Raw genomic sequence first — 14,963 nt, 5'->3', positions numbered from 1 at the left:
AGAAATCCAGCTCCAGAGTCACCAATGTCCCAAAGCATCAGCCGCCTGCTGAAGCCACAGAACCCCCTCCGACAACATCTGAGGCTCCTGCTGACTCCACTTGGAGTTCTCGTCCCCGCCAGAAACCCGCGAGATACTGGGATCTCGCATAGCCCACATACATTGCACGATGTGATGTCCCCTTGAGGTTACGACTGCTGCAGTCCACACTGGATTGCGTAATAGCTGGATCGCCAGTTCCGTCAGCCCAGCAAGCTGCAGCATCGTCAACTCAACTGTGTGGACTAACTGTGACTCTTTTGCTTTGAAATGATTTTTTTTTTGGTACCATGGTTACAAGGACGACCAGTGGTGAAATTTGCTAATGATTTTTGTTTTCTGTTTTCAGCGTTATCACTAGTTTCGTGAGTTTTGTAGATTAGACTAGCTTTTGCAGTAGTGGTAGCCCAAAACGCGGTGGCAGTCTTCATGAACTGAACTCTTAGTGTTTTCTCTATAGTGCCAATGAACTCTAAAGCTTCCATGGACTACTCGTGAACTTTAGCAACTTTTGAACAAGAACTCTATTTCCTTCGTTTACAACGAGGACGTTAGGATGGAAAGCTTGCGGTAAACATCATGCAATATCTCTTTTTTGAGTCTGTGTGGTTCTGATAAGAACAGGAGAGGCTCAACGTTTCAAACAGTGTGCTCTGTCCGTCGTCAGGAGACTGAAGAGTTGCCGACAGGGAGTGGGGCTTATATGCTGGTTGGAGGTACTGGAGTGTGACGGATCCTGCTGTGTAGTCAGGTGGAACGGTGAATCCTGATCCTGATCCTGATGTGGTATCATTCAGTCTCCTGACGACGGACAGAGCACACTGTCCGAAACGTTGAGCCTCTCCTGTTCTTATCAGAACCACACAGACTCAAAAAAGAGATATTGCATGATGTTTACCGCAAGCTTTCCATCTTAGTTGTCTGTCACCATGAATTTTGAAATCCCAACGAGGACGTTGTAAAAACTCGAGGGGGAATAGTGTTGCGCACCCGCAAATCGTGGAATTCCAGCGACCCCTAGTTTACTCGTTCTCGGTCCTTGCATTTCTCAGGGTCTCTTATTTAGCTCAGCTATGCATTATGGACATGTAGCAGAGACGCTAATTTTGTATGAAGTTATTCATGCTGTACTCTGGCGTGATCGCTTGGTCCGTCACTCCTTTATCCTTGTGTTTTCTCTGCTCGGTTTTAGCATGTCGAAATTCCCCTCCATGTGGCTGCGTGGTTGGGCGTGGTAAGGTTCCCTGAAATGCTAATGTTCAGAAACCTCAGACTTTATAACTGTCAATCATTCGCCACAGATGACCGGATAAGAACTTTCACGCACCCGGCTCTACACTTTTTACACGTGACTTCTTATTCTGTATTTTACATTGTTACACACGACACTGAGATTCTTGCACACGACTCTAGCAGGAAGTCATGTGACCCTTTGAGATAGAAGATTTTCATTGGTTAAGCTGTTCAGCGAGAGCGGAACCTAACGTAGTACGGCGGTTGGACCCTTACCGAGAGAAGTGCGATAGTAACCATTCTTATGGCGAAGAAATGTAACCATATGAATGGCCAGCTAGCTTAGCTTGGACCGATGGGAGAGCGGCACGAATTAGCCCAGGATGCTAGCGAGAGTCATAGCGGCCCGTCACCGTTACGTCCGAACCGATTGCCGGGCGAGACACCCCCGTGTCCCTCGCCACCCTTGTCCTGCTAACTAGCCCAGTCCTCCCCGTCTCTACGCTGAGCCAATGGTACACAGTGCGGCGATGTTATCATTGCGCTCAACACATTGCGGTCTGAGCGGCAGTGCGGTCGGTACATACCGGCGCTGGCCCCGTCCAGCCCATGCTGGTCACCATGGTGGTCCGGGACAGCTCCCACCATGGCCCGGCCTGATGAGTGTAGCCTAGCTGTGCGATGCTACACACACGTACCGTACCCACTCCGTCTGACTTGCATTTCCAATGGTCCTGCCAAACCGTAGTTTAGTTACACTCATATACAACTTCGCCTCTCTATAACTTTGCCTTTTGTGTGTTGTATTATGTTAAGCTACACCTTCTTCAAATCCACATTGAACTTTGATGAAGAGAAGTGAGAGCAATAAACCAACCATACAGTTTGACTGTCACCCAACCCCCTTGTTTCACGTCCACCCTTTAATAAATTGTTGACCCCAAATATCACATCCCGTAGACACTAATGAAGTCCATGCTACCATCGACTTGATATTTAGGGAACGCAACAATACTAATAACCATGTTCAAATTGATAGGATCGCCATTCATTTAAAAAACAACTGCGCAGAAACAAAAAGAAGCTTAGTGCAGAACGAAAAGTGGATTTTTCGCAGACAAAAAAAATAAATTTTACTCGCCAAAGATGAAAAAAAAGAGACTCTATTCAAACTCTGCTTAAAAATCTCAACCAGCTGAACAAAAAGGATCAAGTGCTATGCTGAGAAGTAAAGCGTGTAAAACAACAAATTCGGGGGAAAAACCCCTATTTTTTTTAAAGAGTATTTTTAGCAGAGTTTATATGCAGTGTCAAAACGATTCAGCAGACCATCAGAAGGCAGGGTTGGGCTTAGGAAAAATTAATCAATGTTACCTTGATCCTCACTGCCTATCTGCTCAAGAATCTATCTACTGGTAGCATGCTAAACCGGAGGGGGCCACATTTCTTAGTATCATGTAATGGAGGATACAAAGTAAACTGGGGCCAAACTTACCTTAGGGGCGCTTTTGCCCAGGGCCATTGTGTAGGGAAAACCGTAATATACGCGGGGAACACCACTTATTTATAGTATTTAGACCCAGGAAAAGAAGTAGTAAATTTGTCTCCATTACAGTTGCATATCAATCTCAGATAAAGCGTAAAATGCAGACCCTCATAAAACCATTATTGTATAGTCGTAAAAACTGGTTTTGCTCTCGAGAGACCAGCCTGGAGACTATTTTAAACGTGGTCTTGCGCCTCGAACACATTGGTGTTGGTCTTGTACCCCTTGTCTCGGTCTTCAGTTGATCTTGGTCTCCCACTGGATGTTTTCAGAATTTCGGACCGAGACCAGCTCGAAACCAATTTTAAAGTGCACTTTACGCCTTTCGTATCTGTAAATTTAGGCATAATTTTGTCGCTACATTTGTAGAAATGAAGTTTGCGGTTGCCTGACAAAATCGTGGTCAAATGACACGACGTGACACCGAATTCCGCGCTTTCCCCAAGAACTCGGCTGTTGCCTAGTCTCGGGCAAAGATTAGGCTGTGCCACGCTTGATTTGTTTGAAACTCGGCATGCGTGTAAAGACGCTCTTTATCACTGCAAATGTGAGGCTTGAACTCCCTCAAACATGATTGTTACGGTCATTTGAAGTTCAAGGCAAGCTACATATGCGTGCCAATCCACCCGCATCGAGCACTACAATTGAAAAACATATACATCATAGGTTGACCTGTCTGGGTAAAATTATGCTGCGCAAGAGCGGTACGTTCAGTTTTCACAAAGTTGGTGTCAAAATGACTGCCAGAGGGTAAACCTGAAAGATCCTCAAGGCTCAGCTACTGAAAAAAATTGCACTGTGGAAATATAGCCCCCCAAAAATTGACGGAGTGTGTTTTCCGACGTCAGAGGTGAAAAACGTGCAGATGCTGAGAGAAAATGACGTTGAAATTTGTGCCTCTGTCCATTTTCAATGGGTCACTCAAGCTTGTTGCCTCAACTTGCCCTTTATGAACATGCGCGCATAAATTAAAATTAAATACTAGTAGTGAACTGGTCCATCGTGGAGCCAGCACACGCCGCCCGAACCAATATGACCCAAATGACGTGTCAGTGCGGGCGGCCCTATAGAAAAAAAAGAAACGTTTGCTTGAAGTTCGCCATGAAGTTCACTCTCGACAGCTAGATCGACAATGGACAATTCTTGACAGCGGTGACCGTGCAAGATCTAAGATCTCGATTTTTTCTCGCCGTTCATGTATTTGCTATCAGGAACTTCATAATTTTGTACACTAAAATCGAATATGCCAACTGATTACGTCATGAACGATCCCTGCGGAGTTGTTTAATACCTGGATCATTTCTCTCCGTTCAAAAAATAAATCAAAAACTTGTACCGAATTGCCCCAAGTACAGGTGTTTGTTGACGTGCAGTCCCAAATTGTTCTTTGCTTCACTTTAGCTTCTTGTCAACGTGGTATGGTAATTTACAAGCTTAGCCTAGACAGTGAGAGCAGTCGTGTCGTCAGGTAGAAGCCCTCGTGGGGATTGTGTGCGGGTATCCAGAACTACTTCCATTACGTTGTATCACATAAAATAAGTTGTGCACATTCAAAGCTGTTCTCGCCCTCACATTTTAATACAATACAAACTATAAACACTAATCCAGCAATTCAACTTTCTGGGAAAAAGCAGACGTGCTATGTGAGTGCAGAATCATTCGTATTTTCACAATATAGCGGGAATGAATAGATATTGTAGAGCTTTGCAGGCTCTCTGATGTTATACAAATTCCGTTTCTTGATGCCCGTCCATTAAAAGTCAACCCTGGGCCTAGGGTTTGGAAGATTTCGACAGACAGTTCTTTTTATGGCTTTGTTGTCCATAACGTGTATAGCCGTGTCCACATTTAAACCAGTTCGGCTTGAAATCGCACACAATTCTATAACAGCGACTAGAGTTACCACTGATACTGAAGTCCTGTATAATTTCAAGCCGTAGCCAAGTTATTCAGACATACCCATAATTTTATGCACTGGTTTTCTTCCTTGCCAATGGACAAAAATATAGTCTGATATATAACATTGGCTTAAAACTGTTTGGTAAGACGAAAGTGCAGTTTTCAACCCTTTTCAAAACATCTTGAACAATTTCTCAAACTTTCATAACGAAAGTATAGTTGAAGATAACTCGCATTGTGTGGCAATGCACCTTCTTGTGAACAAAGCAAAGAACTGATGATGTGTTTTAACACATTCCCACATTAAAAAAGCAATCAATGTCCTCCAGTTTTTTAGAAACTTTAATTTCATCAATGTAAACTTTCATTAACTGATTCTAAATGTTTCCGTTAAGTCTTAGTCAGTGTAATGTCTTCATAGCTTGGCCTTTCCAATGACAATTCTTTGCATGGCGTCCTTGTCTAAGGGTGCGTAAGTCTTTTTCTCCTCATCCATGAAGAAGAGAGGGTCTGATATGACATTGGGGTCAAATCCCTCACGGGCGAGGTCTGTCTTCTTGTGCTTGAATGTCCCCGTGATCTCCATCTCTTCCATGATTCGCAAAAACTTTGGGCATGCGTAGAGCGGCAGTGACCTGACCACGTGATCGTAGAAGGCCTTAGGGTCGAGCTGATGTGTCTTTCTGAAAACGACTGCAGCCATTCCTGCTCTGCCGTCTTGACCTTCAGTTTCCATGTGGGATTAAAAAGGAAACACTTATTACTAGATTAAAATGTCCCATTAACACTTTTCCTAAACTCAAAAATGTAATTTCACAATAGTGTTTCAAAAACACAGCAAATCATGAACGAGTTTGATTGCCCTGAAAAAAAAATGCCATGCAACCATAAACGTAAAACACTACTCTACACAAAGTATCATTTTCGTTTTCTTTATTGCTGCTGATGGCCTAAAATAGACACATTGCACAGTAAAAATCCCGACACAATTCTACATCTTCTTGTCAATCATACCTGGAACCCGTACGCCATACACGTTAGCCTCTTGTACACCTGAGTACTGGTTTAACATATGAGCCACTTCTGTTGTTGCAACATTCTCGCCTTTCCATCTAATTAGTAAGAAGAAAACGTGTAAGGTAGTCAACACATTACATGTATTCTGATTGGTTGGTTGTTGATCACGTGTCATTGAACTTGATTTCTATTGCATGGTGAATGGAGTTTCATTCACGTGCAAACTGCAAGGACACCTGACCGCCGGGCATGGTTCGAGGTGCAATTCAAAAGTTACCTGAACGTGTCTCCAAGTCGGTCTTTAAAATACAGGTAACCATCCTTGTCATGTACCATCAGATCGCCAGAGTTGATGAACAAGTCGCCATTTTTCACCACATTTCGGACCAGTTTCTTTTCAGTCATTGAACTGTCGCCAAGGTATCCGTCGAAGCGCATTGCGATATCATCCCGACGGACCAACATCAGACCAGGTTGACCTGGCAAATAGAGGGTAGAAACCTAGAAGAAGAAGAAGCTCTTGGGTTTTTCACAAACAAACGTTTGTAAATGGTGGCTCAAATATATGGAAGGAAGCGACAAAGTGAAGCCAATGGAATTGACTTTCCTCGCAATGAGACTGAAAACAATAGGAGTTTTGACGCCAAAGTAACTTCATAGTAGAATTGGACATCATAACGGAGTCTGGACCCCAGGAAATTTTGCGCCTGTAAAAAGCAAGCCAATTCTGGAGAAAAAAATAGGGTTCCAGAGAGTGCAATAAAGATATTTAGAGAGCTATTTTGAACCCGATAGTGAAGGGACAGCATAATACCTGGAGACGTGAGGATGCATTTGCCGTCTTGACCACGAATCGGTTGAACTGTCTCCAACTCACACTCTACTATAACAAAATAGTCGGTCAACGCCTGCAGAGAGAGGTACATTTCGAGTTTAAAAGCATAGCAACGGGTGTTATCCCATTAAACATCATTTTGTATACGCTGCACCATCCTTACCATCTTGTATAGACCGATTAAGTTAGTCCCACCCACTGGGCAAGTAGAAAAGAAAGTCTGCCTATCTCCTGCCCTCTTTTACGTATGGTGTTCTATAGCCGAAAAAATGGCGTTGCATCGTGCAGGCGCCCTGAAGCCAGTACACGACGCTACGACAGCTCCGTCGTGTCGTACCGTCGACCCATTGCGTGTGGTGTGCCATCGCGTCGTGCTCTCTTTGTCGCCTCATCACTGGTAGAAATAAGGGGCGCCCTAAGAGACAGAGCTGAGGGTGCAGTCCATTGCAGGATCAACTCCCTGGGTCTTTGAGCTTTCATATGAGGGTAGAAGGGCTAAAAACTACGGTTGAAAAATGGTCCTAAGTGCCTGAGAAAGTTGAGGGTTGCCACTTGAAAAATGGCTACAATCAGACTTCGGAAAAATCACTTTTAAGGGGATGATTTTGGTTTGTGGGAATAATTAAAAATGTAAATGGTTAACTCACAAGAAACTGAAAAGAAATTGAAAGATTAGGGGCAGACAACAATTTATTTGTGTTTCAGAAATCTCAGGGATGTTGGTATGCATGTAAATGGGCCCTGCACAGTACTGATTTTACACTGTTTTCAATGGGGTTTGAATCAGTGGACTATACCCAAAGGTTTCATACCAATCGATACCATCACATGATAGCATCTTGTAGGTGCTATGGACAAACATTATTATTACTGGGACTTGTGACATAGGCCCTCTAATGGCTGTGACAATCACTAGCCCTTTTTAGAAATACCAAGGCACGACGACACGGTACGACTGACGACGACATAAAGCGACAGCACGACACGACCGTTTGACGACACGGCCGATGGCATAACTTAAGGATGCAACAGCATGACGGAAGGACGCGACGGCCTAACCCACACGGAATAAAACCATACAAAGGCAGGCGACGATACGACGGCAAGGCACAGATCCATTTCGGATCATGCTCCCCAATCCACTTTATTTCTTTATTTAACACTTTGAAATGGTAAGAAACATGACTATTTTGCTTTAGAGATGATATAAAGCCTGACAAATATGTTTTATTTGAACAGTAATAGTGACAGAAACAATCCATCCTGGTACTAGGAAAATCTATTATCCACACACTCTAAAAACTCCAGGGTCAGATTGACAACAAATTGGGTCCCATTATTATAACTGGGACTTGTGACATAGGCCCTCTAAATTATGACCCAGAAAGGGTCAAATACGACCCTAAAGGTGGTCATTTTTTACCCAGAAAGGGGTCACGCCGAATGGGACTTAATTCTTGGTCAATTCGACCAGGGAGTTTTTAGAGTGGACAATTTTTACTAGGTTTAGCTCACTTTCAAATGATGCAACTTGGTTAAACGCGAGACACAACTATACAAATTGCCAGACGATGCTACATGTACTAACAAGTTTGGACTTCTATTGTCTTGGAAAGGGATTCGTGACATACCAGAGTTAAGACAAAACCCACCCTGAAAATACCATGGTATCTTCCAGTGCTTCCCACTTTGCCGTCCATGTTGACGTTGAAGTATGGCAAATCAGTTGCACCGTAGAATTCAGCGATGTGGCCGATGTTGAATCGCTTTTGAAATTCTACCCATATATCAGGGCGCAGACCGTTGCCAATAGCGTAGCGGATTTTGTGAGAGTACTTGCCGTCATCCAGGCGCTATTCATATCGGGAAAAGCCAACAAGTCTTATATGAAAAAGTTTAGTTTTAAATTGCCAGTGCGTCACAATGCCAAAAATCCTGAGGCAAACGTTGTGGATTGGACAGGTCAGAGTTCCGCTGCTTTGGGTCTGTGATTGCAGTCAGTCAGCGATCACATAAAGCAAAGTCTGGATATCAATCAAAGGCGGAGACGTCTTGTCACACGTGGGGGGTGATTTCTGAAAGGTCATCCTAGTGTGGAGCGGGACATGGCGCAGGGCCCAGTCCAAGAGCAAACTTCATTTGGGGGGGGGTAAGGGCCACCTGTTGGAGTGCAGGGGCAAAGCCGAGGGCACATAAAGTTAGTGACTTCGGGGGGGGGGGGGTGATTACTCTATTATGGTAATCCCAAGGCCAAAAAGGTGTGTCGGGGATATACTCCCCGGCCATGATGTCAATCATATTAATTTGGCTTAGTGCTGAGAGATTTAGCTTTTACCCTTACACCGATTTACATTATTTGCAGTGTGTTCGCGGGAAAGTTCTAGTTCAACCGTGGAAGTTCAGATAGGAGTCAAAGGCTTTAAACAGTGGTGGTTAGGAGATAAATGTTTTTCTTGCAACTAGATCAGATCAAAACTGATGAGCAATTTGTAAAAATCCAGAGACTAGAGGAATGCGGCAATCATATAAAACACCCAACTTTCTGCTGATGACATAACACTGACGGCATTTTTTTACCGGTGGCTGTGCAAGGAGGTAACGACAAATCTCCCCGATGTACTGGATCACCGTGGCGCGGTATCTGCGGACATCATCCCAGAATCTCCGAACTGAGAAATTAGTCAGAGCTACGGTACACCCTTAAAGACAAATATGGAATAAAAATTTCAAAGAGGAACCCACAGTGAAGGGAAATCCACGATAACCTAACTCTATATTGATGTCAAGGGAAGACAGTAGAACATAAAAAAACACAGAGTGATGTTACCAGGTCTTAGGCGGGGGGGGGGCAAGATGGACATTTTTGTTAAAATGACTGTCTAAGCTATTTTCGTGCGCAAGGGAATCCGCTCGCCCTGAAGGGTGGTTGCATTGCTTCCAAAATACTGGCTCTTTGACTTCCTAAAAGTACTAACATATAACTGGGGGCTTTTGTACCCCGCCCCCTTCATTGGAGACGCCACTACTTAGAGGGCACCGATACGTCCAATTTATATCGCCAAAGCAAGTGACGTCATAGAGTGCGGGCTCCGTGGTTTTTAAGTTTACATACAAGTTAACAATGTCATGAGAATTTTACTTTGTTCAAACAGGGGACCGTTGCTGGTGATGAGTCGGATATGGGAAGACTGGCGACGTAGGTAAAGGTGAGCTACACTACTCAACAGAATTAAAGGGACAAGAGAACAGAATGTTTTTATCATAGTCTATATGGGCTACCGTTAGAACAAGAGGCATTAAAGTTATGCGACAACACCTGAATGATTTTCACATAACTTTAATGCCTCTTGTTATAACGGTATCCCATATGGACCATGACAAAAACAGTCTGTTCTCTTGTTCCTTTAATTCTTTTGAGTAGTGTATTACAATGATGGCAGTGATCAAATGCTTACTGTAATAAGTTGTGACGGCGGGACAGAGCACTATGATAACGAAAACACTGACACTGTTGATACAAATGATACGTGTGGTGATTGATACCTATTTCTATCACGACACTCACCAACTCGTATGACATTAACGAGCCCCACATTTAAGGCTGCGCTGTGGTAGAGAGGCAGTGACGTGTACATGACGTCATCCTTAGTCAATCCGAACGATTGGTGTATGAAGGAAGTCCCGACTTGGCGGTAATGCGGTACTTTCACTGGCTTGGGGAGACCTAGAGTAATACGGTATCAGACTTCAACACAAGCTTCCGGGAAGTTGTGAATGTTTTTATACAGCAGACCATTATTTGTGGACTTAACATTTTGATCTGCTTGTGCGCATTCGGGCAAGGCAGTCGTTGAATCCACTAAACTTCGTACAAACCTAACAAGATACGTGAATGATGGCCGAACAGAATCTGGTTTGAAGCAAATCGACTATGGAAGACGTGCAATCTTGCTCAGTTAGTTAAGAATGCGTAATATGCCGTCATTTCCCATATAAGCGCATTCCTATTAACCCGGCGTTATTTTCATTGCGCCCGGTGTCCGTATGCATGAAATGCAGAAAGTGTTTAACGGAAAGTGTACAAAACAAGACATGGAAGCGGAGTGGATCCAAAACGTGCCTAAAATATGGAAAGGCCCCTTCAACCTTAAAACACAGCCGATTTTTTTCTGAACACGTCCCAAGAATCCAACTGTCTGGAAGGCTACACTAAGGCTTGGCGTGCTTAGAAAGACACTTATTATTAGTACATTCTGTGAAGTTTGGATTAAGCACGCTAGCGAGAACATTTGACATTTTGGCTAACCTGTCTCAGGAAAATGAGCGTTTAGCGATATAAGCCCGAAGTTCACAAACTTAGTGTCAAAATAACCACAAGACATGACTCCCAAAGGCTTTGAGCAGGAAACATAGCACAGCAACGATACTGGATAAAATAGTTGTGGTAAACCTACCTGTTGTTCCCGAGGTGAAGATGTACATTGCGTCATCAAAGTTAGACATGCCCTCGCGTTCGCTCCGCGGTATTGGATCACTGCGCTCGTTCCATGTCCGAACACGGATCATCCCCTCAGGAATGAGCCGTTTCTCCCGGTCTCCAATGATCCATACTCGGATGCCCAGTACCTGCAGTTCATGCAAGATAGTCTCTATGGAGTCCATCAAAAGTTGATCTGAATTAGGAGAGAAGTAGGGAAAGGTTCTCATGATGAAACACTGAGCTTCGAAGTTACCGAACTATATTCTCCTTGTCCAAAATCTTATCCTTATACAGGGAGAGATAAGATCTTTTTTTTACAAAAAACGAAAAAGAAATTGATCCCTTGACTTGCATGAACTACCCGCCACGCCAGCGTTCTGTAAGTATGATCGTTTTCAACTTCGTTCCCAGTTACGGTTAGACTGACCTGTACATCATGTACGTGTGAAACTCCATGAACCAGTATCCCCATTGGTAACATAAAGCATTCAGACCTTCAACAACCCCCAAAACACGAAACGATAAAAAAATTGCATAAAAATATTTTCGCAAGTTAGTTAACAGAACCAGATCGCTCTTTACGTATGTATGTATTTGTCAACTTCATGCACATGTATTTATGACTAAGTCCAGTGTATTTTCAGCTGTCCTGCGAAGCTCTACGTCCTATTTGACCGTCGACGGGCTCATGGAGCGATGACCTGTTCATTCCAGCTGATGTATACCACAGCGTAATACACAAAAAACCTCACATCCTCATTTTGTATGTTTTTACCTCGGATGTGATATTTAATAATTATTGACCGTTGTGGTGTGGGATATGACGCTGTGAACACCAGACGGACGCATAACGCCCCGAGGCGAAGCCGAGGGCGCTATGCGTCCCTTGGGTGTTCACACTGTCATACGTCTGTCTTAAAGAATTTGTCCAAAGAAACCAGCTGAAAATTTTCAGAAAATGATGGGCCCACTGTAAAACTGTACAGTTAACGTACGTAGACGATATCACTTGCAAATGCACTGTCCCGTCCGATCCCTTTCTTTAATTGCGTAAACGTTAATGTGAAACTAGCGCGGGCACCAGTGAGTAAATTTATATAGTCTGGTTAGCGGTCCTCGCATTACGTAATACAATGCGGGGACGGGAACGAGTCTGTTGTACGAGCGCAATGATCGAATTTTCAGGTAGCTTATGCACAAAATGTATAATGGGTACCACGCAAAGCTGACTGAAGGACCACTATGTTCGTTCTCGAACTTCCAAAAGCTCTTTTGTTTCGCGCTCACGTACGCGTGTGTGTGCGCGTACAGTCGGAAGAATGAGATGTCTCACGGTGAGTGTGACATGCGGATATGTCGCCCTGTCATGTGATCATTCTGGGCCTATGAACGGACAGTATCCAAGACAAAGGTATGACAATAGAGTACCGAAGTGAATACGTCACGCGCACAATTAGTGTGTAAAAGGCATTAGCGCGAGAACCAGCGCATGAACCAACACGCGCGCACTCCATTTGTTTGCACTGCACTGTTTGGCTCACAGTGACGTCACACTGCGGTACTCTATTGACCTTTCCCCATGAAATATGCAAATTAGACGGGTGCATGCGGGCTACTACCACTGGTTGGCAAGTGGAGCCGTCAACACTGTCGGTAGCGTAGGCGACCTGCTAGTAACCATAACCTGGAGCGTTGACGGTCAATCAACACCATATTACAGCCTTTGCCCGATACTTAAGCACGCTTTTCTCGAAACTAGGTGAAGGTTTCAGTGTCCTGAGGTTGGAAAGTAACAGTTCCTTGTCTTTAAGTTTGGCACTCATGTCAAACTATAATAGCAGAGAAACGGCGATAGTGACGCGCGCATGGAGATTTGTATTATTACGTCAAAGATTTAAGCAACTTGCCAACCAGTGGCACTAATGTATATGCGCCTGCCTGATTTGCATATTTCATGGGAAAGGTTGATTGGACTTGAAAGTGCTGTAAATGAGAGTGCTGCAACCAAATTTAACTGTTTACAGCCAACGGGAAAACAAATTCTTTTGGTGTTTATTTTATTTATCAAATTCAAATGAAAAATACTTGCGCATTTTTTGTTTCCAGCTATGATTATTCTCCATGTAATTAGCTAAATTTACAAAGCAAATGGGAGAATAGCTGCAGGACAGCAAAAGACGGTTCTGTATGCAGAAAAACATCATATCAGGAAGCAGTGTAACGAGAAATATTGGGGGTGGGTGGTTGAGTCCAAACAATTTGGAAAAAAATGAAATTTAAAAACATTGAAAATTTGGAATGGTCCCTAAGGATTGTCAGCATTATTGCGATTCACGTACCTGCTCCACAGACAATCGCTTTCACTTTACAAGCTTTGATACAATGGAGGAGTGCATCACCTCTCAGGTGATAGTTCAGAAGAGCAATCCGCAGGCCGAGCTTGTTGAAGGCCAACCAGGAGATAATGAAACTGGGCTCGTTCATCATGAATATCCCTACAGTGTCCAAGCACATCACGGCCTTAGTTCCCTTCACAAACCGAGCCAGTTTGTTAGCCTCTTTGTCCACTTCTCCGTAAGTGTGCAGCTCGTCTTGGTACAAGATGAACACCTTCTCTGGTGTCTGCTTGGCGTGTTCCTCGAAGAAATCGACGAGTTTGACGTTCTTCTGTTGCAGCGTGGCCAGTAACTTTTGGAAACGCCGTCTTTGCCAAATGCTCGCCAGGTCCTGGAAAACTGTGGGACCGTACTTGAGGCGAAGGAAAGCCACGGTTGCCAGCGGCAGCCCCGTAAGGGTTGCCACTGCCGTCATCCCAGCCACTTTACTACCAATGGGGAGAGGCATGCTGTCTTTTCCAGTTGAAAACTGAAAGCCTCTTGCAAAAATGTCCGAATCAGATCCAGGTCTTCAGTGCTTATCGCGCCCTTAGGGGTGTGTTTGGGCCTACAGCGCAGGATTCGCCAATATGTTTACACATCGGGAGATAAGCCTGTGTGTATAATTACATACATCTCGCCGCAGTTTTATGTGGGTAAATCTGGCTAAGTTTCCATACTCTACTCAGATGTAGCATGAAATGAAGACTGCATAAGTATCAACTCCTTGGTCGTCCTGGGTATGACTTCTTCCAAGATGTCAACCAGCGACCAGTGGCAGTCCAAATTTCGCAGGACACTGTGTATATATGGTCAGTTCCAAGTCCAAAACAGCAGTATACTCCGAAAAGCAGAAAGTTTCGTAGTAGATTGGAGTTTATCACTGTATTAAATACATAGCTATGGTTTTTGTGGGAAGCACTATATCAAACTTCAATGAGGATCCTTACGTAATCACGCTTTTCCATATTGAGCATAGTGCTTTAACTTGAACACGTTGAAAACAGTAATGCTGATAACTCCGATCAAAGTCCCAAAATCACACAGTGTGCTTCTGTGGTCGGCCCCAGTTTGCTTGTGGAAAGTTTACTCTTGTTAAAAAAAATATCGACAGAAATCGACAGCAGGTATTGTGCAAGATCTTAGATCTTGGATTTTTCTCTCCGTTCATGTACTTGCAAGCGAGAAAAACTGTCGATTATTGATGTCAGGTCTTACAGATGCGTTTACCTGACGTGCAAAGACAGGACACAACATGTTATTCGTTAGCATAGCTTTATTATTTGGATGTTATTGTGATCTGTACATGTTTAATGGTAATTTTGGTTTAAAGATAAACTAATCCCAAACTAACTCGAATGCCACATGGCCACGTGATCGACATGATCGCATGATGGCTAAACTCCCCAAAACCTGCACCAAGTCTCCTCAACCACAGGGGGTTCTTGACGTGCAGTCCCACACTGTGCACCGCTTAACTTCCTTTCTTGTCAACTAGGTCTTACAAGCTTGGACTGTGAGAGCAGTCGTGACGTCAGA

The 14,963-nt window shown here is 43.9% G+C and overlaps 1 protein-coding gene across 1 annotated transcript; it reads right to left on the bottom strand.

Moving 5' to 3' along the window:
• Positions 1–4,375: 4,375 nt before the first annotated feature.
• Positions 4,376–14,052, bottom strand: LOC147798995 (long-chain fatty acid transport protein 6-like). The gene is made up of 9 exons (XM_087136726.1): positions 13,389–14,052; positions 11,024–11,242; positions 10,135–10,293; positions 9,147–9,268; positions 8,222–8,422; positions 6,549–6,642; positions 6,012–6,213; positions 5,732–5,829; positions 4,376–5,440 (listed from the first exon to the last, which is right to left on the bottom strand). Exons 1-9 carry the CDS (start codon positions 13,891–13,893, stop codon positions 5,133–5,135), a joined length of 1,908 nt encoding a protein of 635 aa, XP_086992852.1. The 5' UTR covers positions 13,894–14,052; the 3' UTR covers positions 4,376–5,132.
• Positions 14,053–14,963: the final 911 nt, after the last annotated feature.

This window comes from Acanthaster planci, linkage group LG05 (genome assembly GCF_054643075.1).
Source record: "Acanthaster planci isolate LZ-2023a linkage group LG05, COTS_SCS, whole genome shotgun sequence".
NCBI lineage: Eukaryota > Metazoa > Echinodermata > Asteroidea > Valvatida > Acanthasteridae > Acanthaster > Acanthaster planci.
This window is presented reverse-complemented; position numbering and strand designations above follow the sequence as displayed.

Coding starts and splice junctions, on each gene's coding strand:
- LOC147798995 (XM_087136726.1), bottom strand. CDS start 13,893: ATGCCTCTCCCCATTGGTAGTAAAGTGGCTGGGATGACGGCAGTGGCA. Junction 8,423..9,146: donor ACCTCCTTGCACAGCCACCG/GTAAAAAAATGC, acceptor CGATATGAATAG/CGCCTGGATGACGGCAAGTA. Junction 6,214..6,548: donor ATGCATCCTCACGTCTCCAG/GTATTATGCTGT, acceptor TCTATTTGCCAG/GTCAACCTGGTCTGATGTTG.